This window comes from Argopecten irradians, chromosome 8 (assembly GCF_041381155.1).
Source record: "Argopecten irradians isolate NY chromosome 8, Ai_NY, whole genome shotgun sequence".
Taxonomy (NCBI): domain Eukaryota; kingdom Metazoa; phylum Mollusca; class Bivalvia; order Pectinida; family Pectinidae; genus Argopecten; species Argopecten irradians.
In genome coordinates, this window is record NC_091141.1 from 2,976,709 (window position 1) to 3,003,280 (window position 26,572).

At 35.7% G+C, this 26,572-nt stretch overlaps 1 protein-coding gene across 1 annotated transcript; it reads left to right on the forward strand.

The window, feature by feature from the left end:
• LOC138329094 (uncharacterized) lies at positions 1-25,966 on the forward strand. Its single transcript, XM_069275837.1, has 15 exons — positions 1-1,075; positions 4,750-4,920; positions 7,522-7,646; positions 8,308-8,455; positions 9,546-9,682; positions 15,069-15,204; positions 15,707-15,802; positions 16,616-16,746; positions 17,151-17,242; positions 20,360-20,444; positions 20,750-20,821; positions 21,397-21,486; positions 22,199-22,357; positions 23,144-23,239; positions 23,461-25,966. The coding sequence occupies exons 2-15, from the start codon at positions 4,767-4,769 to the stop codon at positions 23,809-23,811; spliced, it is 1,872 nt and encodes a 623-aa protein (XP_069131938.1). The 5' UTR covers positions 1-1,075; positions 4,750-4,766; the 3' UTR covers positions 23,812-25,966.
• The last annotated feature ends 606 nt before the right edge of the window (positions 25,967-26,572 follow it).

Genomic DNA, 26,572 nt, shown 5'->3' on the forward strand with positions numbered 1-26,572 from the left:
GTATCTGTTCATTGTCTGGAAATGTCATGAGAAATAAGTATATTTTGGTAGCATGCCGTGCATCTCCATTGGGTATTTATATACCCATTAGCCATCAAACACGATTCATTGGGTCTAATGCCAAGTGGTGCGGTCTTTACTCCAGATAGTCAGTCAGGCAGACTTCGTATACACCAGTACAAAACCATATGCTAATGAATAGACGTTTTATATATCAATTTAAGCGAGAAAATAAGAAAGTTGAAATGACTCGCTTGTAGCTACAAGTGTGCTGACGATAGACATATGGAAAGACTTTCACCAAGAAAAATACAGAATCAAGTACTGTTGTAAGTAGCATGTTGGTAGAGGGGGCCGGTGAGGCTTTTATTCTCTCGTCGATAAAGTCGACCAGGCTCTGATGGGCATTTTAAGAAAGGATTCGATGTGTATCTAGAGTCAAGGACAGATGTGATTTAATTTCTGTCAATAGTCCGCTTGCAGCATCCTGGTCGGCAATGAGCAGGAGAGGAAGGGATTAGTTTTCTGTTCTGTTGCTCTACTCTGTTTGGCGGAAATCACGCAATGCCAGTGGACATTTGAAGACAAACGACAGACATTGTTTAATTTGTGTCGATAGTTAAAAGGCTTGTGGAGTTAACACGAGTGCTAGTGGGTGTTTGAACCTGTGAGCCTACTGTGGGACATTTAGAAGAGGCCGGCGTGACCATCCAGAGGAGATTTCAAAGAAGAGAAGGCAATATTCTGGCGAGCTTTATTTCAAACGAGACGTCTGCAGTTCAGCATGATGGTGGAAATTTGAAGAAGATGACATATGATATGTAATTTATATAAGTAGACCACAGTGTGTTTTAACAGGACGGCAGTCGGCACTTACCCGGGTTAATGCATGCTGTCATCACAGGAATTTAAGGCATGCCGTGATCCTGGCTTAAACTTCCCTTAACGTAACCTAGTGTATTTATATAGCGTGGTAAAGCATTTCACAGCTGTGATTCTACTAGTCAGTGACAGTTTCCTTTAAACAGCTGATTAGTTAAAGGAGGTTCACTCACCTTTGCAGGACGTGGGACAGGTAAGTTCTATTTTCTGATCACTTTTATTAACATACGTAGCAGGTGATAGCTGACTTGTCCGAGCTACAGTACAATGTATTGTTATGAAGGGTAGATATTGTTGTTGTACAGACTATGACCAGTAGTATTCACGTACGTAGTCTCTCATACACTCGCATGGCCAGCAGGCACAGAATCCAACGTGTGTTACTTCATGGTTCAGCTGTTCTCTAAAATAGTTTAGGTTATTAAGTAAATGTCATACAAGCTTAATATAAAACCCTATACCAGTTGTTACACTGAATATATATAGAGGTGAACCCTTATAAAACTCCAGTCGTCCCCCATTCGATAACATATAACTCTAAATATCAGCGTATAAAAAGGTTATCCCCAGCCCTCTTAAACATCTGAGTTCTATAAATAGAGGTTAGCCCTTACAAAATCCCCACCATCTACAGGTATATAAAACATATGTAGATGTTGGCCCTAGTAAGACGGTACGGTAGCACTATGAACCCTAGTAAAAACTTCAATCGGCCTTATTGAACATTTTATATATAAGGGTTGCTCACTATAAAACTGACACCGGGAAATAAATGCATATATCAGATTGGAATGTGGCGGGTTATTGTGATTTGATATGTGAATATATAAAGGTTATCTTAGTCAAATTCATACCGACTCCTGCCCCCACCCCACCGGCACCTCCCCTCACCCCCACAACATCCCCATAAAACACCTTAACGCTATATACACTAGCTATATATAGAGATACGATCAAGTCAAACTCCCACAGCCCTCCCCCCTCCCAATAAGTACCTTATCTTAATAAACCTCCTACATCCTCCCATTAAACTGTATACATCGACAGTGATATCCACCCACCAGTCCCCATCACAGTACTTCGTTAGGTCATCTGTTAGGTCGTTATTGAGATTCACCCCCTCTTTCTTCTCCTACGTGTAAACCGTTATTCCCCGTGAACTAATTAGATTGAATGCCACTTAATTATTTGATTGTCTAGTGACGTAATACCTGGATGTAAGGTTATAAATCAATAGTTGTATAAACGCCGACGCCCTCCCAATGGACCATTGATCAAACCGGCTTCACCAGTACCGGCTCCTTTAAACCGTCTTAGATTTCAAACTTGCATATGTCATCGTTAACACGTGACAACGTCACGTTACACGTGCAGAGCAATTAAAAGAGAGACAATTCGATGAATTTGGATAAACAATCGTACATTGCACTTAATTAAAAATAGTGTCCAGTTACAGTAGTCCCATGTATTGGGTAATATTTCCAGGAAGGGGATTTATATAAATTGAGCACAATGTTCATGTTGTTGAAAGATTAATAAATATAGCTTTAGCTAACTACACAATACTTTCTTAAATTATCCATTATTATAATTTTGTGATATTGAGCTTTATATTCTAGAAATAAAAGCCATCTATTTTGCCTCAATACGATTTACATCAATACAATATAACCAATATGTTTTCTTTTAAAACATTCGATATGGCGTTTATACGTCATTATGTCTTGTTTTGTCTGTCATGCATCATAAAATCTATATTGTAACGAGCAGAAATAAATAGATAGACTATTTATCAAACTTATTTCCACCATTGACTCACACTTGTGTGTGGGAGGAGACTGTACACTCATGTCGACACCGGACAATTCGATAGTTAAACAATCGGGTAAAAACATATCAGCTTTGAAAGTCCTCGGTTAAACAGACAACTATCGATTTGTAAATAGGCTTGGATATCTGTCCTAGATAGTGAAGATATTTATACCTGCCTGTTAGAACAGATAAACATCAGGGTAACGTGTGTTTTTACTGTGATAAGCTATTTTAAAGGGATCACACACAATTCAGTTTAAGAGAACATTAAAAATTGTCCATATAATGGAAAAACCCAGTCCTAACGGAAATAAGATCAGTCAGTTTTACTGTGATATGCCAGAAAAGCCCATGGTGGTGAAATGCGTGCGAAATGTTCAAACTCGCTCGCTGTCCGCCATTACACATTGTGGTCGAACATCTTGTATGCCGAACCCTGTCCCTTACTTGTAGAGTAATGCAATTTTTGTCTAGAACTGCTCAAATCACTCTTGCAGTAGTGTGTTTACCTTATTAGGTGAATTGTCTTGCCTAAAAAATCATTTTATCACCTCCTCAGTGATTATGTAGTTCATTTGTTTAACGTGTGTGACTTTGGCTCGGGTATGGGTATAGCGTACATATTGTACCTGCTTAATCGTATTGATCAACGATTTGTAATTACAACGGTATCAATTAAAATACTAAACAATGACGTGAAATAAGTCAATATTTTATGTTATATGTTTCATAAGAAATGTAGAACAATACATTTATGCCATATTTTGCTTATTGGTTATGTAAAAGAATTAGCCTGAGTGAATTGTCCCTTTAAAGTGTATCATATCACACACAATCAAACGTATACTGTACGCTGAAATAACTTTATTATATATTTTCATGGAATACGTAATTTCTACTGTGATAGCCTACTTTTAAATGAATGATATAACAACTAATTTAAAATTTGATACACAATTATCTTATTTGCTGATATAACTATATAAATACAGTTTCCAGGAATGCGGAATTTCTGCTATGATAGCCGACTTTAAAATTAATATTATCCCACTCATTCTTATACACAATATAACTCCCAGGAATAAAAGGGATAAGTTTTGACCTGTTTCAATGGTATTTCATCAGAGATATACTATTCCTTTCACCTGGGGCCTTTTATCATACGCTCTGAGTGCATCTGAGGACACCGTGGAATATCTCAGTGTGTTCTTATATATAACTATAGAATATATGCATGAGTCGTTAGATATCTGATCTTGCGTAGGGGGTGTCGTTTAAGATGGTATGCGTTGATCAGCCGAGGTTATATTGTCGCATTATAGAGGTGTACAGATAGAAAATGTCGTAGTTACAATTGATAATTGTATAGAAAAAAGACGTGGGAAGCTGTCTGTCCAAGGGTGTGTGGTAATGTGAAAGGTCCGGGTCGATGCTAGGAATTCATTGAAAAATAAAAATAATAAAATATCAGATTCCGTGTTAGACTTGTCTAACACGTTTTATGTCGTTTTCTCACAATGTATATTTATGATTGAATCTGTCCACGTATATTTGGATACCAATTTTAAAGGACAAATTTTTACCAGGGATGGTTATTGACGATCACCCTCATCAAGCAGGTTAGTCGTAAGTTGGTAGCGGGTAGCTTCGTTAGATATTGAAAAGGTCATTTTTGCCTGTGTTACAATTTATGTACAATATCAGTTATCATTCTTGTTTCTCCACATCTAACAAGTTGTAATTTGTTCGACACTGACTGTTCCAAACATAATTACATTTGTGTAGACAAATTAGACTTTGACGCCAACACAAACAGTTTTGTTCAACCTAAACACATCAATCGATACGGCAGCCTGGACGCTGAGAGTGCTGGTTCAAAGTCGGTGGTGACATTTCTAAAGACAAGTAGAGGTGCACCAACAAGCTACGGAGGACATATACGGAGAGGGCGACTTTTATTGTAGCTGATGAATATTTATAAAACCATGTCATAAATGTGTAAATAATTAGAGTAAGCAAGAAATCGATCCAGTGTATAACTTCCTTGTTTTACAGATAACTGAACAACAGTGATGGGTACGAACTCTAGTAAGGAGGCCAAGAAGCCTAAGGATAAGACACACGTAGATAAAAAAGCGACGGCTCTGGATAAACAAAAGAAGGAGAATGCCAAATTACTGGCCCAGCGAATGGAATCGGTGACGTCACAGGATGAAACTGATAGTGGTAAGTGAAATAGCATTATGATACATTTAGATACTTATTGTTAAAGTGAATAGTCGGGCAAAGAAAACAATTCTATATGCGTTCATTGGCCTTCCAAAAGTTCTCACATATTAATGCGACGGTCAAGGTCTGCTTATGTTTCCCAGTTCTGACCATTGAAATAAAGAAAAGGTGAAAACATTGAAAGCGAGGCTGCGTGGAAATGTAACCACGGGCATAGTCAGCCGGGAGGACGTTTTAGGATTCCTATACTTTAAATTAATTTCTACGTGCGCAGACAGATTTTGACGAGAAAGTTTATTTTTCTATTCCATAAGAAATTATTCTGGATACATTCACACCATTTTTACCGACTTTAGCCATCCTTGCCCGATTGTTCACTTTAAATACAATGTTCACAAGCAATATTTCACCACGTGAATAAGCAAATCTAATTTAAAAAATTTCATTTGAAATTCAAGTGAAAAATAATTGGTACAATAATGATCCAATGATATCATATAGAGTGGAAAATTTTATTAAAAAATATTTTTTCAATATAAAAGGTATTAAATCGTAGCGTTCAAATTTTTTCTTGGGGATAAATATCAAAAAAGTATCTTAGAATAATATCTTATATCTAGATAAACAAGAATATAATGAAATTATTAGATTAAATTCGATATATTCATACTGAGTAATATAAGAGAAATTAAGTATATATTATGACATTGTGATTATAAGTATAAATTGTAATATTGTTCAGGTAACTGTGGAAAAATATTATTACTTTACATCTTTAGGGAGTGCTATCGTAAAGATACAATCACTCGTTCAATTGTTACTAAGCTCTGTAAGTATCACGATCCTATCGAGAGTGGAAGCCTAAATATTATCTTCTACATGCAATAACACCATCGATCTCCAGCCTTCAATAATATGTATGCTCTTTTAAGAGTGTTATCTCGAATGATGAAACGTTATGAATAATTCACGGTTATTCTGGCGCACCTGTAACGTATTCAGTTCTATTGATTTGTAAAGTCTGAGAATCAAGGTCTGTGACTGAAATAACAACTGAAGTGAAAAATGTAATACAAACATAAAGTAAATTAAATAAAAAGTAAATTAAATAATGTCAAAAATCATTGAAATACGGAAATGTAAATTGGACGGATACCCTTCAAAGCGTATAATAAGAAAGCATCTGAGTAGTTGGAAGGGAGAGAGAGGGGGTGGAGGGAGTTGGAGAGATTGAGAGAGCAAAAACTACCTCTGTCATACAAATAAGGTCATATGTGAGATCAGGATAGATTTTTGGGTTGAAGGACCAGAAACACCACGCTTATTTTATTTAGGAACAAAACAAAACGACTCTGACGTCATTTTACAAAAGGATGGTTGATATAGTCTGGTGACATTATGAAATTGATTTACGTCAATGGAATATTTCGAAATAACGATTCTAAGTTTAGGATGATAATGGGATAATGGAATGTATGCCTTGTTACCTACTTTATACTATGTTCACCAGAGAGTACCGAAAGCTTTAACAGTATATCAAACCAACGAAGTCAGTTAATATAAACAACCTATCAACTAGTTCAAAAGTCGTGAAAAACTGTAAAATATAATGGTTTTAAAATAATGTATTGATGTATTTAAAATCTGTAAAGTTTGTATTTAAAATCTGTAAAATCTGCAAATTTTGTAATATAAATTTCCTGAAACGGTCGATAACAATTTATCAACCATCTGTGCAAGTAACACCACTTTTGGTGCACTTGCATTTGGTACAATTTTAACATCTCTCTAAAGTTTATACATATGCAATAAATTTTTTTTCCAATAAGCTATTGAAAGCCATAAATTTTGATGAGTTTTAAAAGCTTTAAAAATCCTTCAAATGCATGGATAAAAATATGATATACACGGAATATTTATGCACCGTAGTAGTCCTTTTTTTTATGCTTTTTTTATGTTTATGTTTGTTTTAATTTTATGTTTGTCTTTATGTTTTTATGTTTTTTTTTTTTTTTTTATGGTTTTTTTTTTATGTTTTTAATTTTATTTTTTTTTTTTTATGTTTGTTTTTGTTTTTTTTATTTATTTTGTTTGTGTTGTTTTTATTTTATGTTTGTTTTTTATGTTTTATTTTTGTTTTTTTTGTTTTTTTTTTTTTTTTTTTTTATGTTGTTTTTGTTTTTTTATTTTGTTTTTATATTTTCATTTGTTTTTTTTTTTTTTTTGTTTTTGTTTTTTTGTTTTTATGTTTTGTTTTTTTATTTTGTGTTTGTTTTTATATTTTATGTTTGTTTTATTTTTTGGTTTTATGTTTTATGTTTTTTTTTTGTTTTATCTTTGTGTTTATATTTTATGTTTGTTTTGTGTTTGTTTTTATGTTTTATTTGTTGTAATTGTGGTGGTGAATAACATATAAAAAACTCTTTATCATTACCTCGCATATATCTCTAAAGAAGTGTTGGCATACATGTACGTACAGTTTGCAATAAAATATTATCCACCGAATATGTGAAGCGTGCGATGAAAAGGCTGATGACAAGGGATGTGTATGGGAAAACTCTATAAAAGTACAATTCCTGTTTCTGTCGTGTGTTCCAGTTGCTATTGATGAGGGCGTTCCCGTGGACGAATATGACGGATTAGGGGATCATGTGTTCCCTTTCGAGAACTTGGTCTTTGAAGGAGGTGGAGCTGAAGGGGCAGCGTTCTGTGGTTCAATAAAGGTGTTGTTATCATTGTTATACCTAACTCTAATGTGTTGCTTCACCTGCGTTTCTTTTTCCTTAAGAGTTAGTGATGTTTTTTTTCTTCAAAATGCATTTCCTTAAATCCAAAATCTTTAAGCTGCTTTCATTATCTAAGAACTTAACAGATAATTATTTCGTTGGCTCAGAAAACCGAATGGTAGTAATATTTTCTGTGGTAACCTCTCCTCTCTCAGACACGTAATTGTCTTTGAGACTGCGTGGCTACTGATTGTATTACAAGTCCTTTTATCTGGTAATTATGCAGTATTAGCTGTATCAGTTCTCTATACATAAGAGTGATTAATAGAAAAAATTATTTCGTAGTATTACATAATATGTTTCTTATGATTCGCCATTAATGCTTCTCCTATAATACCATGCTGTTCTGTACAACATATGAGTTCATTACGTAATTGCTCTATGATTAGGTCTTTGCGTCCCTATGAACAATGCTGAATTAAGGATTCCCTTTGTATTAAGTAGCTCTGGGCGAATGAATAATGGTGAATCAAAGATGTTACATAACGTTGTCTCGTTAAAGGCTAAGTGGTAATGCTAACTTATGGATGTCGTTCCTTTTGATGGAAAAGTAATAATGATAAATAATTAAAAATTGAATTAATTTCCCTTGGAGTAGGTAATTGAGGACCTAGGGATCATGCAGAACGTAAAACGTTTCGCTGGGACCAGTGCCGGAGCTATAACCGCCGCGTTGGTGTCAGTCGGTTACACCTCTAAAGAAGTAGACGAGTTTCTGAGTCAGGACCTCAACAGTATCCTATTGGGTAGGTCAAAAGACAAAACACACGCTTGTCTAGTCATCGATGTTGGTTAGCTAAGAATCAAGTGTGTGTCTGGTAATTAATGTGTGTTAATAAGCCTGAGTTAAGATCGCAAGTGTAGGATAATGAAGTTTTCCGGGGTTTCCGACTGCAAAAACCGTTGGAAGCAAAGACGTATGATATATATGTACGTCCTTGCCGGTACACTTACGTATAGTCTGGCCTCTAGATACCAATGTAGACATACTTCCACTTCTAAAACATATTTTCACCATTAAATGGAGATATTGTTTAGATATTTTAAACACATTTAAACAGTTGGTTACGATTAATTTGCAATATCTTTAAATAACTTTAATAACGAAAAATAATACTGCTACCATCCGCGATATTCCAGAGGTTCCGATCACTTACGATCTCTACACCCCTGGGTCGTTCTCGATACTCCAGGGGTTCCGATAACTTACGATCTCTACACCCCTGGATCATCCTCGATACTCCAGGGGTTCCGATAACTTACGATCTCTACACCCCTGGATCATCCTCGATACTCAAGGGGTTCCGATCACTTCAGATCTCTACACCCCTGGAATATATCATAGTAACGCCATAGCAACGCCCTACTTCAAAGTCAAACAGTCAACCACAGTGTACCGTTATATGATCAAACCTGTTCTGTTATGTTGCCTCCAGTTTTACTATGATATATCCAGGGGTGTAGATATTGTAAGTGATCGGAACCACATTTATAGACTTATCTACATTGGCAGGTTTAATATGACACATGGGTTAGAACTTTGGAACGACATGAATGAGAGTCATCAAATGGAATCAAACCGTAAAACAGTTTGGAATAGTTGTAACAATTGTATGCCGTTGTCCATGATAAACTCATATGACGTGTCAAATAGATAAGTTGACGTTTGTTAATGTTTTAATCGATAACAGATTGACTACTTAATTAGCAGTAATGGCTAGTCAACGGTTGGTATCCTAATTTCTTCCCCGATTATGAATTCTTTTGAAAATAAGGATGTGCGTTGATAGCGAAATATAGTGCCAGTATCAAGCATAGAAGTATTTGTTGTTTCAGATCATAAATGGGGCGTTCTGAGCTTGTTACCAGGTTTACGAAAGGAGTTTGGTTGGAACCCTGGTAACCGTTTCTCTAACTGGTTGGGCGGGGTTTTAGCAAAGGCGATGGGGGACCCGGATGTTACATTCGCACAGGTGAGATATCGCTTTGTTCTCTCATTACCATATCAGGCCCCAGTGTTTTGAACATTCCCTAACTAAATATTTCTGTTGAACAGCATTTAACGGGAGTTTAGGACTTCCTGAATTGATACTTTTTCCTTTACTTATGTAATGCTTTGCTATGGAGAATTTTTTTCCCAAAGTAAAAAAATGTAATGTTTTCCTATTGCGAACTTTAAGTTTGTTTGTTTGTTTGTTTGTTTGATGACAGCTATGGTCATGTAAAGACGGCCTCCCATGTATGCGGTGTGTTGCGTGTATGTTGTGCGAGGTGCGTGTTTCGGGAGACTGCGGTATATTCATGTTGTGTCTTCTTGTATAGTGGAACTAAAGGATTTATGTTTAGCCCCTACTGACATCTCATTTGTACTTGGCTTTCTTTAAATCAAAAGATGTGGAATTGGTTACTGAATGATGAGTTTAACATATAAATTGAGTCTGTGTATTCAGTGAATAATCCTTTTCAAGTATCTGTCGTATATAAATAAGATGTGCATACACTACGATTCGGTTTTGTTTTGTTTTAATGTCATTTTCACTTGTCAATGTATTGTACTCTAGGCGGCCTAAGTTTTGATTTTAATTAATAACAAAACATCGATGTGGTAATAGGATAACGTCATGACAATGATTTTTATCCTCCGTGAATTTCGGTTCTCGTTTCAAAATCTGATTCGAATTACGACAATTTATAATTAAAAATGATATCGCTATTTCACACGCCTCTCCGAGACATAGTTTCGACTTTTATCCGGGCAGTAAACAGCAATGTAAAATACATTACCACATCACAACTTGTGCAATGTAGAACATCAAGTCGTAGGAGTAAACCCGTCGACAGCACCAGTCGCCCATTGTGCGCTATTGATACATAAGCCTCCCTTGACGATTAAATATCACTGTCAGGAAGTGAAAAATTAATCTATCGGCCGGGTAAAACACCTCTTCCCATATCTTAACTTGAAAGCAATACGACAGATATTTATTTCTGAAGAAAATACTTCATGACGTTTCGGAGTGTCGTCTTCTATGTAGAATTCCCGAATGATGCTGCACTAGCCAAATGCGATCAACTGTAGCCGTTGAATGAATTGCCGTTTGAAATAGCGATTCGCGAAGGAGACTCCTTCAGTGTAAAAGTACCCGCTTCTGCTAGACATATAAACTGAGATCTTTTATCTCTTTCGCGATGTCTGAGGACTTAATCGAGACTGAATAAGCCATATTATCTTGTTTATGAGTGAATGTCATGCTACAGGTGGCCATTTATTCCATACAAGTGGGGATGACGAGAGAAAGTGGATGTACTAAACCTGAATTCAATTACGTCTCCTACTTTTACGACCTGTTGATAAAGAAGTATGGCTAAGAGAGATAACAAGATCGATACATAATATGTGACCTGATGCCGTCATATAATCACAACGCGAGGCAGTGCACGTCTTTACAATTCTAATTAAAGCTTCAGGTAAAATGAACTTTCTAGTCACCCGCCAGTTAAACTAGTGCATGTAGTCTGATTCTGTATACGTTGTTGTTTTCCCATGCTGAGATTTTAGCTAACCAGTTTCAAAATATTCTAGGTTTACAAATTTTCACCATCCGTATATTAAAAGCATGTTTAGCTTGCGTTTGATGATACTCGTATGTTCTCACGTTTATCATATATATCGTATCGTTTATCGTATATCACGGATATTTCAAATAAACCGAAATATGCGAGAATTTTATACGCCGCGAAAAATTACACTCCAACAATACCTCCATGTGATTCTGTGTTTAATTTTTTTCTCTTCTAGTAAAAAAATTCCAGATAGTCCCAAAATGAATGTTATAAAAGAGGCTTTAATTTTCAAGGTCGACAATTTCAAGATTTTCTCGTTTAGCGAGACCATAGTGTTTTCTTGATATTTTTAAGAATTCAATTTCCTTTTTTACTTGAGGAAGTTATAAGCCTGCTTCAGCACTTTCAGTACTTTGATCTATTTGAGGCAATTATAAGCCTCCAACTTGTAATTGTCACTGCTTCATTAGAAAGACGAAAAGTGATGAACTTTTCCTGTTTTGAAGGGGTCTCCGACATGGAAACAGGAAACTACTCCCGTGTGATCTATTCGGTGCTGGGAGTGAATTGTTTCTTAATGAGAAGGAATAAAAATCAATATGAACCGCTATCACCAAACTAAATTAAGACAATCTGAAATAAATATTCATGAGAAAACTACAAACTGCTGCCAGTCTAACAAATACGTCCTTAGATTCTTGTTGGAGAAGGGATTCATTACTTGCTAAGACATTAATATGTAGGAGTTCTAGTCGTTTTTTTATTATTCTTCCTATACATCATCTGTTACACACGAAACATCGTTAGAATTGAGCTCTCTCAATTGTAATTCTATCATTGAAATGTCTTTCCGATTTCATCCCAATGCTTACAAGAGTAAGAAAAAAACTGGCATCTCCAGCTCTCAATTGTAATTCAATCATTAAATGTCTTTCTGATTTCATCTCAATACCTACAAGAGTAAGTAAAAAAGGAATATTATAGAGAAGCATACTCAATTTGATTCTACCAAAAAGAACTAACATCTTCATGGTTTAACGTTTAAACATGCTTATATTTTGGCATGCCATCAGGAACCACAAATTAAGATTTATCATTGGAACCGGAGTGAGTTGTATATGCTAGCTTTTCAAATAGATCGGATGGTTTAGTAATTAGATTCGCATCCCCGGAACGGACGTAAAAAAGACATGAGTTACCAGTCCTATCCGATATAGCGGGTTTCTCCGTGACCTCGGGTTTCCTCCTAGTCTAAGGTTACTCGTACTTACATCCAAGCCATCGTGATCTTATATTTATAACCCATAGATATAATCTAACATTTTCACGAGGTTATTAAACTGTTAAGCGAAAAATTGTCTTTAAAATACAAGTAGGTTTAGTTGAGTACTTCTCGTCACTGTCATTTTAAATATCAACATAACATACAAGTTATATCATAAGATTGAATGATCGAAAAGTAGTAAAAGGCGATATGTCGTTTTTGAGACTCGAGGATTCAATATCATAGCACGGTCTTTTTGTCTATTACCTTGATAAGATCAGTCTAAAAGGGAAAGTTCAGTGAAATAAGCTCTATCTCATGACCACGAAGCTAAACATCGCATAAACCTATAGTTTCAGTGATACCAACTACTCCCACTTCCATTAGAATCTGTGTATTACCGAAATAAATCCAAATATCAATGCACTCTTAGACTTAATTGCCCTTTTAGCCAATCACAGGCGACGTTACAAAAACGTGATGTCGATTTTATTGGGTAAATAGAGTCAACATTCTAAGATACTAGAGCCTGGATAGTAAATACAAGAGCACTGTAGCCAAATGTTTGGAGTGCAATCTACAGTCTGTGCTATGTTTCTATCGGTGAGGTCTGATGCCTTGGGACACAGAGGTCAAGACCAGGTCATGACCTGACCTCTTCGTGTACTGGAGACTATTCCTTGAATTGACACATCAATCGTCTTTTATATCTGTAGGACCAAAAGATTACTTCCTCCCTTTTACACTCATGTAAATATACGCTACGGAATTGATTCCCAGTGCCAAATGCTTACTCGTTGTTTTACGAGCTGGATAACTTGACATTTAGTTTAGTACAGTTACAGATGTATCAAGGCTGTACGCAAGGTCAGTGCCATTAGATTCAAGGTCAAATATAATGTAAAGGCATAAACAAGAATTTAACTGTTTATCTGTCGGATATTTCTTCCTAGGTATTTATAGTTGTCGTGATTTCTTTTTGTTATAGCTTCACTTAGACACCAATATACAGAATACTGGCGTTGTTTTCTGACTTCTTATTGGGATTGAAAATTGTTTTACCGAAACAGCGTGCAATAATCCATACGATTCTTCACAAATATTTGTCTTATAAATTATCGTGCTTCCTTGAAATTGAAATGTCAAATATTATTCCAGAATAACTACATAAAAAATAATCGATTATCGAATTCTTAGAGAAAGTTAATTTTCTGAACTTAAAACAAATATGACATTGAATGAAGTGTCTGATAAATAACGATAAATGCTTGCCATGGGATACTAGTAAACTGTAGTCTTTTTTGTCCTCTTTGTCAGCTACTGTCGTATTGTAAATACAAATATCGCCTTCACGTGTAGAAGTGGAGAAATAATATTGTGTTATGTGTGTCTTCTATCCCCATGTTGTCAGAGACAAGTAATTGTGGAATCCGTGCACAGCGTCATGCAGGCTAGCTTCTCATTCTCCTTTTGGTGACAAGGGCGATCTCTAGACGCATCCCATCTCAGTTGGTCGTACAGCTGAATAAAACCAGGCAAACCTCTAATTCGCTTAATTGTTATCGCGCCTTTCATTTATTGTTTGGCAACATCATGAAAACTACAAAAAATAATTTTGACCTAATCGCAATATTTGATTAATAGAAACTGTCAATCCAATGCCGTTTGTCGCGTAGCAAGATAGTTGTAATGAGTAGGACGCTGGCATTGTGGTTAACATGTATCATCTCACTGGGATGGAGAGAAAACTGATGTAGTGAATACTAACATCTTGGCTCATGTGTTTCTTATATCTCTGATAAAACTGACAACGTTGGTTGGTATATGAGATACTACACAGATTTTTGTGTCATGCATCATCTCTCCACATTCGTACAGTGTCACCACAGTCCATTGCCCTAACTGGTCGTCTTAATTGGTTAGCTTTGATGGCTACATTATATACACTTAGTGTTAGAGTAACGCAACCGGCCGTGGTAACATGTGATCGATCATAAACGTACAAACACTTTGATGTTTATGTGTGAGTAAAATGAAATTGTCGTACCTAGAGTTAAAACTATATTATGCTTACAGATATTATACAAAGGTCACACAGGATTGATTCAGCATTATAAGTTAAGAGCACGAAAAAACAACATCATCAAACTTCCAGTTAAACTATACCATAAACTATTTCTTCGTTCTAGAATCCGTCAGTGATGATTGATAGCGGTTATAGTTCTGTAAATGCAGGATCTTAGTCACACATCACAATCTACCAACGTTACAATAAAATATATGAATAAGAGTAAATTACAAACAAAATTAAATTTAGTACGAATGTACGTAAACGCAATTAAGATCAAAGTGCTCCGGAAGAGTTAACGTCATCGTCGACACTCCCTAAATAGAGCGGAGTTGGTATACTACAAAATATGTTTTTCAAAGTTATTGAATTATGAACAGCGACATCATTGTGACATTGATTGATATATTTGTTTCATTAAATGTGATTTTCAATGATTATATATTTGTTTCAATTGCTTCAGTTATACAAGAAAAGAGGGGTAGAACTCTGTGTTGTTGTTACCAATGTTAGCCGAATGACAGAGGAATATTGTCACCCGAAGACTACACCTCATATGCCGATCAGAACGGCAGTACGCATGTCCATGTCCATTCCAGGTATGAAGCTTGATCCCCGAAACTATATAGAGCGGGGTGGCCCTGTTGTTAAAGTGTATCAACGTTCTGTCGCTAACTAGGTAAAATAGTCGTGTATACCTAGGAAGCAAGTTTAAACTCACCTGGAACATTTGCCAGATGCTGACTGTAAGTCGTTGATTTTCTCCGTATACTCCGGCTTACCTCTATATTATTGGCATGCCCTTACATGGTTATGGCTGTTAAACAAAGCCAAATCAAATATCCAACTGTACAGGCGTAAAGGTAGATTTGAGGAAGGAGGTATCAGAATCGGCAGTGCCTTGTAAAAATTGCGGATCTTAAATACATACACTTTAAAATTTTGTAATTTTCAAAACGTGATGATTGAATGTCAATAAATACACATTTCAAGCTTTTGTTTCTAACACTTCATATTATTGCAATTATACGTTGTTCTAAAATTAAATAATCAATTAAATTAATTGTGCATAATATTGATACATTTTTGTTTTGTTTGCAGTTTTATTTCAAGCAGTGAAATACGACAAGGCAGGTGACGAGGACGTCTTTGTGGACGGCGGGATCATGTGTAACTTCCCCATACACTGTTATGACGGTAAATAGTCTACTACTGATATAGATACACTGAATTATCATCTCATTGACGATAGTTTTCAACTGCTGTTATAGACAGCCTATTACTGATACACACACTAGATTATTGTCTCATTGGAGTAGAATGGGACAGCCAAATCACAGGTTCTCGCTATATTGTGATCATGAAGTAGATGATATATTTTGGTATCACAACTGGGCATATTTTCATAAAAGGCAATGCCCCTTTCAACCTAGGTCTTTTTAGGGTAGCATAGATATCGCGCAATACAAACCATTGTCTATCCTGTTATATATAACAAGTCGAGAGCAGAGGTGTTATCCTGTTAGCCACAGAAAAAACACCAAATATATCCGCCTTCCTGTTTTTAAAAGAGTGTAATGACTTCCTTACATAGCTTATGATACTAAGTATATTACTTTGCATCAATCTATATTTCTAAAAAATATGATTCTAAAGAAAATAATGAGCTTTACTCATTGTGTCGACAATTCCTCAAAAACATGTCCATTGTTGTAAACCGATTCTCATTGGGGGCTATGACTTGTACGACGGATGTCATCGAAGAACATTGGGAACGTACTCTTATGGAACCTTTCACATTCTTTTAAGTGTTAATACAAATATATATTTGAGTATTTCTCTTTATTGAATCGATTTGAAAATCGACAAATTATAACGTCAGAATTCGGGATTTTTGTTTGTTTTTGCTTGTATGTTTTTTTTTCTTCTAAAAATGGTTATTGTTTCATCAATATTAAACATTAAAACTACGAGTATAAATCTTATAAAGATTGCTACGTTTTGTCGTAGGCTGGTGGTTGTCGATGGAGCCGGGCGACACATTCCTGGAGAGACTCAAACCTCTAGACAAACTTCCTGGTCTCCTCGCGAGGGATGGCAGATTTGAAGGCAGGAATCCTAAAACGCTAGGGTTTCTTGTGGTAGGTGACAGGAGCCATTAGCAGAAGTATGCTTACTTGGAGGTATTGAATGATTTCTCGCTTAACGAGAACATCTCTTGATCGAATAACATTGTTGCATTACTGGTATCTCTTAAATAGCCACGGTGGCCATACTTGAGACTTTCTACTATACACCAGTCCTTCCCCTCTGGGTCACGGGTTCAAAACCCAAGTGGGGAAGGCAGATGTCAAGTACCATTGTTTTTTGTTATCCAGAAACCTTGTGGATTTCCCTTGCACCTCCACGTCAAACATTTAATTAAAACAAAAATATGTAACATGTTCAGAAAATTTTCAAAAAGTCTGTTTCAAATTAGAGGGATATTTTCAAATCCTCTTAGATCAAAACCTAATTAAAATGTTTGACGATTATTGTGTTTTAGTATGAAGACCTGGAGGAGGATTTATTCCGGTTTAGTATGGAGAAGAGATATGGGAAACAGATGGGGAAAATACCGAAAACAAGTCTCTCTAAGTATGTCGTAAAATGTAGTATCATCGTCTTCTGTACGTAACATCCACATGGAATTTGTTTATGTTTCGTAGTGCACGTGTACTGCATGTTTGGCTAGAACACAAACACGTCGTCTGCTTAACGGTTGATTGTATAGTCTGGACGGTATCCCAATCTCCCCTATAGAGCATATCAGGTCAGCAGTGTTATTATACAACAATGCATTCTGGAGAAATTGGGCTGAATCTGTTGGTACAATAAATAATACCGCCATTGGTTTATTTCCTTTGATCAAAACTTAAAAAAAATGTATTGATCATAAGCATTCCACTGGTTTCTCACAAAACTTGTTTATAGACTATAAATAATCTGAAAATTGTTCCACGTGCTGCTGCCTATAACAGAATATTGGAAGTAATGCTTTTTTCTCATTTAAATATATAGCATGTTAGGAAGACATGCCGATATACGATGGCAGAAATATATACATGGTGCCTCAAAATACATGTCCCGACTTTCTGATAAATTCTACAGCACCTAGATAGGAATGATCTCCAGTTTCGACTTATCAATGAATGCGCCATGGTGAAAATATTTAATATCGGCATATCGTACGTGTAACATACGGAACTTCCGTACGTTTTGTCACGATGTAAAGATGACGTAAAAGAATGTTGAATTTTAACTTTAGAATTTAATAATGATACGTTTGACTTGACGGATGGCTATTCTGGAGTGTCCAGAATATAGCCGTTGTGTTCCGTACAAAGTCGGAGACCTAACTAACATGAAATAAAACATAACATGGTTAAATACATATACAGACAATGAAATTCTAGAATTGTGATTGACAGATGTCGCTTATCTATAGGTGTTAAATTAAACTGAGACAATCTGAAGATGACCAGTGGACTAATATGATAATCCTATTACGTAATATAATGGACATGTTAGCTGAGTTGTTATACCTATACGACAAAGAATTGATCAATGTTGACATGTACAGTAAAGCTGGACTTCCGGACTCTAATTATATACATTGTTAATATTAACAATAGAAATACTAGCTATTGTGATGTCTTAGAAATATATTTAACAAAGAGTCTTTTGAGTAAACGTATTTTCAGTTCAAAGTCAATTTTAGCACTATGCGTTTTATCACAAAATTTCCTTGTGATAATTCCTTCCGGCTACGAAAAATGAGACGTCCTCGTCTCAGAGAGTCATTTAAATCTCCCTCTTCGGCTTCGTTTATTTTGGTACGGCCCATGGTTGTATTGTAGGGGTACTGGTGCTGTTGGTTCACGGGACAATCCATTTGAAGAACACGTGTTCTGGTTGTGCATATAATTTGCTGAATGAGATGGTAAAGTCTGTACACATTCTTTATTGTTCCGCTTTAATATAGAAATTTCTTTGCCGAGGTTGGTGTTCCGTTGGATAAGCCTGCTGTTTTCTAAACTAATAGTGCGAAATTCCTCTTTTTGAATCGAAAGCGATGCCTGTAAGTCCTCGATGAAAATATCTCTGGAGTGCAATTTCCTTATTGTGTTCTGATGTTCAATCTTAAGGGTAATAAACTGTTTTTGCCATGCCGATGCTATGTTGTCTTGGGAGTTCTGAAGTTCGGAGACACAGTCCTTAAGAGTTGTGATTTCATATCGAAAATTATTACATTGTCGTTGTAGAATCTCTACTGTAGACACTAGTCTTTTGTTCTTTTTTGTGAGACATTTTAGATTGTCCTGTTTCATATCAGTTTTCAAAACGGCTGTCAGCTCAATGATAGAAAGTTCATAAAAAGGAAATGATTTCTGTACCTTTTTGATCTCTCGGTAATTCCTGAGTCGTTCGGAATCTCGCCGCCGTTTAGATGTGGACTTGGTCTTTTTCCTTGGCGATGTCGGACGATCAGACTCTCTGTCCGAAGAATTTTTCGGAGCAGAAGCAGGACGTGCAAAGGAATTGGGACACTGTCTGGTCCAGGGAGAAGATCCTGTAGTACTGATGTTTTCAGTACGATATCCGGTCCGACGAAAACACATCCGAGAAAAATGTCCAATATTTCCACACCGGAAACAGTAACATCCATTCGCAGGACACCACAATACATGATTGGGGACGAATTTATCACCGCATCTGTAACATGCGGCGTTCGTCATCCTGACAGTTACTGTCATACACAAACATTACTCTGGTTAGATCCAAAGTATGACGAACACAGCCTTGGTTGGGTTCCAGTCCGTGTGATTCCGAATAGAGTTGGTCCTTCTAGATCTTTGTGTCACTCGTAGGGAATACTTCGCTTAGCAGCTGAGGTAACGGGAAAGCGTACCCAGCTAAAAAGTGGGTACTATCCGGATTAACTCCACCAATTAACATACGGAAACTTCCGCACGTTTTGTCAAGAAGTAAAAATGACGTAAAAAATGTTGAAGTTGAACTTTGGAATTTAATGATGATAACTTTGACTTGACGGATGGCTATTCTGGAGTGTCCAGAATATAGCCGTTGTGTTCCGTACAAAGTCGGAGACCTAACTAACATGAAATAAAACATAACATGGTTAAATACATATACAGACAATGAAATTCTAGAATTGTGATTGACAGATGTCGCTTATCTATAGGTGTTAAATTAAACTGAGACAATCTGAAGATGACCAGTGGACTAATATGATAATCCTATTACGTAATATAATGGACATGTTAGCTGAGTTGTTATACCTATACGACAAAGAATTGATCAATGTTGACATGTACAGTAAAGCTGGACTTCCGGACTCTAATTATATACATTGTTAATATTAACAATAGAAAATACTAGCTATTGTGATGTCTTAGAAATATATTTAACAAAGAGTCTTTTGAGTAAACGTATTTTCAGTTCAAAGTCAATTTTAGCACTATGCGTTTTATCACAAAATTTCCTTGTGATACGTGTATAAACGGCCATTTCAAAATCATCACCGGGTTTCACTAAATAATATCTTGATCTAGCGAAAAGATGACGTATTTTACCCGTTAGCTATTTGTTTCGGATTTTGAATGTTTCAGATTTCTATAACGTCATTCGAAAGAAAATATCATCTCAGTGAAAATCACCAGATTTTAATAGTGGATACTTTTTCTATTCCAGACGGAAATTAAAGAAGAAGGCATTACAGAGCATAGCGAAAATAGAACACCAGAAAATCATGGAAGCTTTCACGGAATTCTTTGAAGTATGAAAGAAAAACATTCATCTCCTAAATGGTTATTACATGTGTATAATTACATGTAATGTTGATAAAGGTTTCCGATATTATCATTCATAAATTATATTTCCTTTTATACAACACCCCATTTTGTATTTTCAGAGAGCACATACTATTGAAAGAATAAATGTGTGCCCATTTTGTTTTACCATTGCTTTAATTGATGGATACAAAAGAAACCTTTCAAAATGCAATTCCTCATATTTGTATAATATCATTCTAAACATAATTTAAAGAAAGGGATTCAAATTTTCAATTTTGATTTTTGGTAGATACTACGCCGTCATGATCTTAACAGAAATGGTTGTATTAGCAAGTCAGAACTGGAGGCAGCTTTTACAGATGTAAGTATATCAGTGTAACCTAAATATGCGCACACAGGATCCGATTAGATATTGGTATCAATTTATATGACTCGTATTTACATTGTGAGTTTAACGTTTAGGACATCGGTCAGCAAACATTAAACGTATAAAAAGCGTTTTAGGTTTCTTCGAAATTTTGCATACAGCACAATTCCTTATTTGCATATTATAGTGTTATCTGTTCTCGCGGGTAAATTTTGATTGTGACGTCATATGTTTTCGAAAGTAGCGCCATATTTTTTAGAGATCCATTCACTTAAGCAATAAACTGTTACCAGATCGGACATACAGTTAATATGAAGCCAATCCCGAAGGAAGGTAAATAAAATGGCGCCCGTTAGGGCGCCTTGGATATTTATCTCTATTATGATCATGCTAGTCCAAAACTATACACGTATATCTTTTGAATTTCCCGCTTGCGTTAGTGTTGTCGTCACCAAGTTCAATAAACGGAACAAATAAAAACTAAGCGATGATTATTATTCAATACATGCTATATTAACAACACGATAATACTATTGAATTTCAAAGACCGCACAATTGTATATCTACAGATATCAGATGGAATCAAAGAAACTTTGTTCGGACCAGACATCACGGCAGATAAAGCGTTTGAACTGTTAGACAGTAGTAAGGATGGAGAGGTGAGGAATACGGTTATCTGTAACTAACGAACACAATCATCTGTTCAAGTAGGATTATGCTGTCTTTTTCATGTTAAAGTCTTTGACAGGAATAGTTCATCTTCACTTAAGATTATCTTGGTAATGCGCTGTTTAACTTCCCTCTAACATATGAGGTGATTTGATGACGGCGTCCTAAGCGTGTCTAATGTATTTGTTTGTTGAAAGTGTGCACTTTTGTTGGTTTTCTAAGGCGCATCTTTGTCTACTAAATGTATCAGCTAAATAAAGCATGAATACAATGTCAGAGACACCGAGCAGAAAACTCCGACAGGTCACATTATATTGTATAATTATGAATGTAGGAACACTACCGAATGGATGAACCCCAGTCTTCGTTATAGCGCGAAGCTTAAAGGCGTAAAGGTGAAGAAAGTCTTTTAGAAAGAAGATCAAAATTTAGTCACCTTTTACCATCACAGTACTCAATATCGGTATACACTCCACTCCACCTACACTATCAAGCCATAGATGCTAGAATGTAAGCAGAATCGACGTTAATGTGATAGAGAGAACGAATATTTATTTAATATGCGACGTTAAATAAATATTCATTCTGTTATTCAGATGACAGCTAGACAATTGAAAAGCAGCGAGGAGAAATTATGGCATTACAACGCGATATCGCCGTCTTAAAATCGGTCCAATTTCATTTTTGTTTCTTTTTCTGCAGATTCAGTTCCAAGAACTGATGGATTTCGCCCAAAGCAACGGAGTTTACCTGTTAGAACGTTACCTAGGTTACAGTAGACAGGATATCAACGACTTTCAATCGTTCACGCATGCGCTGCAAAATGCATTGCTTGTGAATGGGAGTAGACGATATGTCGAGGTATGTAAACGCACGGTCTACTCTTTGTTGGGTGAGTTTCTCGTCCATTGCACTAATTGTCGTAATGCTTCTAAAACCACTCACTGCTACCACCAAATGTAAAGTACCGAGGCCGAGACGCGGTTATCCATCAAGTGTCATTTTGGTAAATTAAAAGTTTTGATACGAAATGAAATGTATACATTCTTAATGTGCATGAAATTGCCTACATCCTAAGCCCAATTTCAATTTTCTCCTACGAAATGTTGGTTTCACCCCATGATGTTAATTTAATTTGGTCTAGAGCAGACAGCCCTTGACGATGTTTAACTATGATACACAGACACGCCTCCCACCCACACAGCCACACACGCTAGCTGATGGACTGTGTGGCTGAATTATCCATAGCCAAGAAACATCCCAGTATTATAACATGAGCATATTAAAACATATTGATATAAGCTCAATTTCATCATAAACATATTGTTTAGAGAATCCAATGGATACCAATACTCTCAAAAGGATTTAACTATTAGACCATTTCCTAGATTGTTTCGTATGGCACTTAAATATAACGTGTTACAGTTATTTTCTGTGAAATTACCAACTGTGCAATTTTCTGTAATCCAAGTTTCGTCTAAATATTTCATGCGTTTTCCTAGATTGTTTCGTTTGACACATGTGGAAATTTAGTGTACATGTATAATGTATTTATGTTATTTTCTGTGCAATAAAAGAATGTTTAATTTTCTGTAATTCAAGCTTCGTCTAATTATAAACATTTCATGGGTTTGGTATTTTCTGCAGGAAAAGGATATTGATCGATCTGTTGGGATAAATACGGGTCACGTGGGCGTGATGGACTTCGGTATGGAGGTAGCTGACAAAGACTTCACAGTACAGGTATGACGTCATTTACCAATATAATAGGTTGTGTCAATTAGGATAACAAAGATTAAATAGCTAGGTAATTAATAACCAGTATAAATTGAGCATTTAACTAGAGTAATTTTGGTATTCTCGAGTGATAGTCAATATTTCTTATTTAACAGGACAAACTAAAACATAACAAACAAAGCATGTGACGCAATGCAATTCTCATTCTTATTTACTTATGTTTACAGCAAGGACGAAGAAGCATGGTAGCGTTCCTAAAACACTATGTTGAAACACACGATCTTCCTAAGAGAGTGAAAACTAATGTTAATAACGAGAACAATTTACCAGAAAAGGTTGTCGATGAAAGCAGAACTGAGAACAACGACATCGATGCTAAGGCTAATGTCAGTACAGTGGAATCCATCACTACCGACAACCCAGCAGGGACTGGCGATACAAAGGCTGAACCACAAACAGTATGTTCAGGTGAAGAATCGAAGAATGTTGCCTCTAAAGACATAGGTCCTGACTCTATTACGATCACATTACAAAACGAACAATGTAGTACTAATCCTCAAGGAGAATCGCAGACTTAATCAAATTATAAGTAAACTTTGTCTGTCCTTGAGATATCAATATTAATAGGTTTAATCACAAAAAGAAGGACGATTTATTTTGAATTACAATGCAAGGATTTTTGCAAACTAATTGTCTCGAATATTTGTATTGGTTTCTAAAGAGACTTCGTCAAGTATCCAAGAGATTAGTTCTGACGACTCCTTTGTAAACTTATCACGCACAGACAAAGTTTTAAGTTTCAAGAGATACTACGTCAAAGTTTAAATACGCAAAATGAGATCAAGGAGAAAGCATCAAAAACTTGTTGGAGAAATTGAGGAAAGAACATCACAGACTAGGTCTAGCAAGGCAATGGTTTAGTCTCAAGAGAGATGAGTTTGGTCAAGCAAGCGACTATGGTCTCTGATCACACCGCTACAAGTACCGGTTTTGTCTTGGCGCAGAGTTTGAGACAATGTTTGATGAGTTCAATGTCATTGTTATATTTATAGGTTCTGATTTGATTTATTTGAATCACGTAGGTAAACTTAGAAGAGGCAATATCATTAAATCAATCCAATGTTCTAGTTTGAAGTTTAAAATGGATAACAATGATATTGCTGTGTCAAGTTTTCAATTCGAAGTTTAGTTATTTCATGATTGCATCACTATTCCATTTCATTCACGAAGACATCAATACGGTGAATTCGTGGTCTAAGTAGGAAAAAAACTCAGTGATATACATATAAGACATACGGCATTGCAGTATATCAAGATCCCAATATACCATTGCTACTCATAAACAAAACCGAGGAGAAAAAATGTCCAATTGTTAATTGTCTAAGACATATTTCGCTATCCATCAATGTACGTTTAATGTGTGTTCATTAGAAATATATTTTATTCGCATAGATATAATGTTTTTGCTCTTAGCATGCGTAACTTATGTATTTTTATTGTGGTGCGTTTGAAACACATAATGCACCATTCATTATTACAGTCAATGTAGTAACTTTACAATTCCTATTCTCGATATTCCAGGACTTACTATTACTGTCTTAATATACACCCCAGGATTATGCCATTGTTAAACTGAAGGCAAACCAGGAGAAAAAAAATGACCAATCACAGCACTCCAGAGATTTCTTTTGAATTTTTACAGAGAACAATGGTCAATTTTAAAGTCGTGCTATATACCATTATTCGATCTTTATTCGATCATTATTTCTGATCATCTGTTGTTTAACACAGAGCCTCCCGTTTTACTGTGATATATTGCCGGGATGTATATCACGAGAGTGATAATAGCCCCATAGAGTATCGAGGATGATAAATACTAAATGTCTTTATCGTTAAATTAGCCGATGCGATGACGCTGTAGATGTTAGGTGTTTATCACTAGCACTCCACGTACTTGTGTTACTTTTACGATTTTGTTTTATTGTTGTTACATATATTTACATATATTGCAATAAGAATCGTTAAGTCTGTATATTATATATATATATGTTCTATATACAGAACATTTTAAAGATGTCTATATTGTGAAAATATATTTATTTAAGACAAAACCTTGGTGATTTTATTGTTTTATGATATGTTATAAAGTTTTACACCTGCTGGTTTTACCACACCGTGTTGTTCACCATATACAGAAATGCTTTATATATATGGTTTTGTTAAAATATCTGGATGTGATTCGTACGTATGCATGTGCGTGGTAGAGCGTACGATTCCATATATGTTTGACTGAGTGTGAGTTTGAATGGGTTCTAAATTTGAGAATTGATATCTTGCAATAAAATACTCAATTAACCTTCTTAAGGTCGTGAGATGCTAAAATGTTGTCAAATAACGTTTGTCAACCTTGTTGTTCTGTATGCTGTACACGTGTTTTAGTACGTTATATATCTGTGACTGTGACTTTTGACAATGATTTACACGTGATCCGACCATTACATTTGACAATGATTTACACTTAATCTGCCATAACATTTGACAATGATTTACACGTGATCCTACAATTACATTTGACAATGATTTACACGTGATCCTACAATTACATTTGACAATGATTTACACGTGATCCGACCATTACATTTGACAATGGTTTACAGTGTTTTAGTACGTTATATATCTGTGACTGTGACTTTTGACAATGATTTACACGTGATCCGACCATTACATTTGACAATGTTTACATATGATTTACACGTGATCTGACCATTACATTTGACAATGATTTACACGTGATCCGACCATTACATTTGACAATGATTTACACGTGGTTCGACCATTACATTTGACAATGATTTAAACGTGATGTGGCCATAACTTTTGACAATGATTTACACGTGATGTGGCCATAAAATTTGACAATGATTTACAGGTGATGTGACCATTACATTTGACAATGATTTACACGTGATCCGACCATTACATTTAACAATGATTTACACGTGGTTCGACCATTACATTGACACTGATTTACACGTGGTTCGACCATTACATTTGACAATGATTTAAACGTGATGTGGCCATAACATTTGACAATGATTTACACGTGATGTGGCCATAAAATTTGACAATGATTTACACGTGATCCGAACATTACATTTGACAATGATTTACACGTGATCTGACCATTACATTTGACAATGATTTAAACGTGATGTGGCCATTACATTTGACAATGATTTACACGTGATGTGGCCATTACCTTTGACAATGATTTACACGTGATGTGGCCATTACCTTTGACAATGATTTATACGTGATGTGGCCATAACATTTGACAAT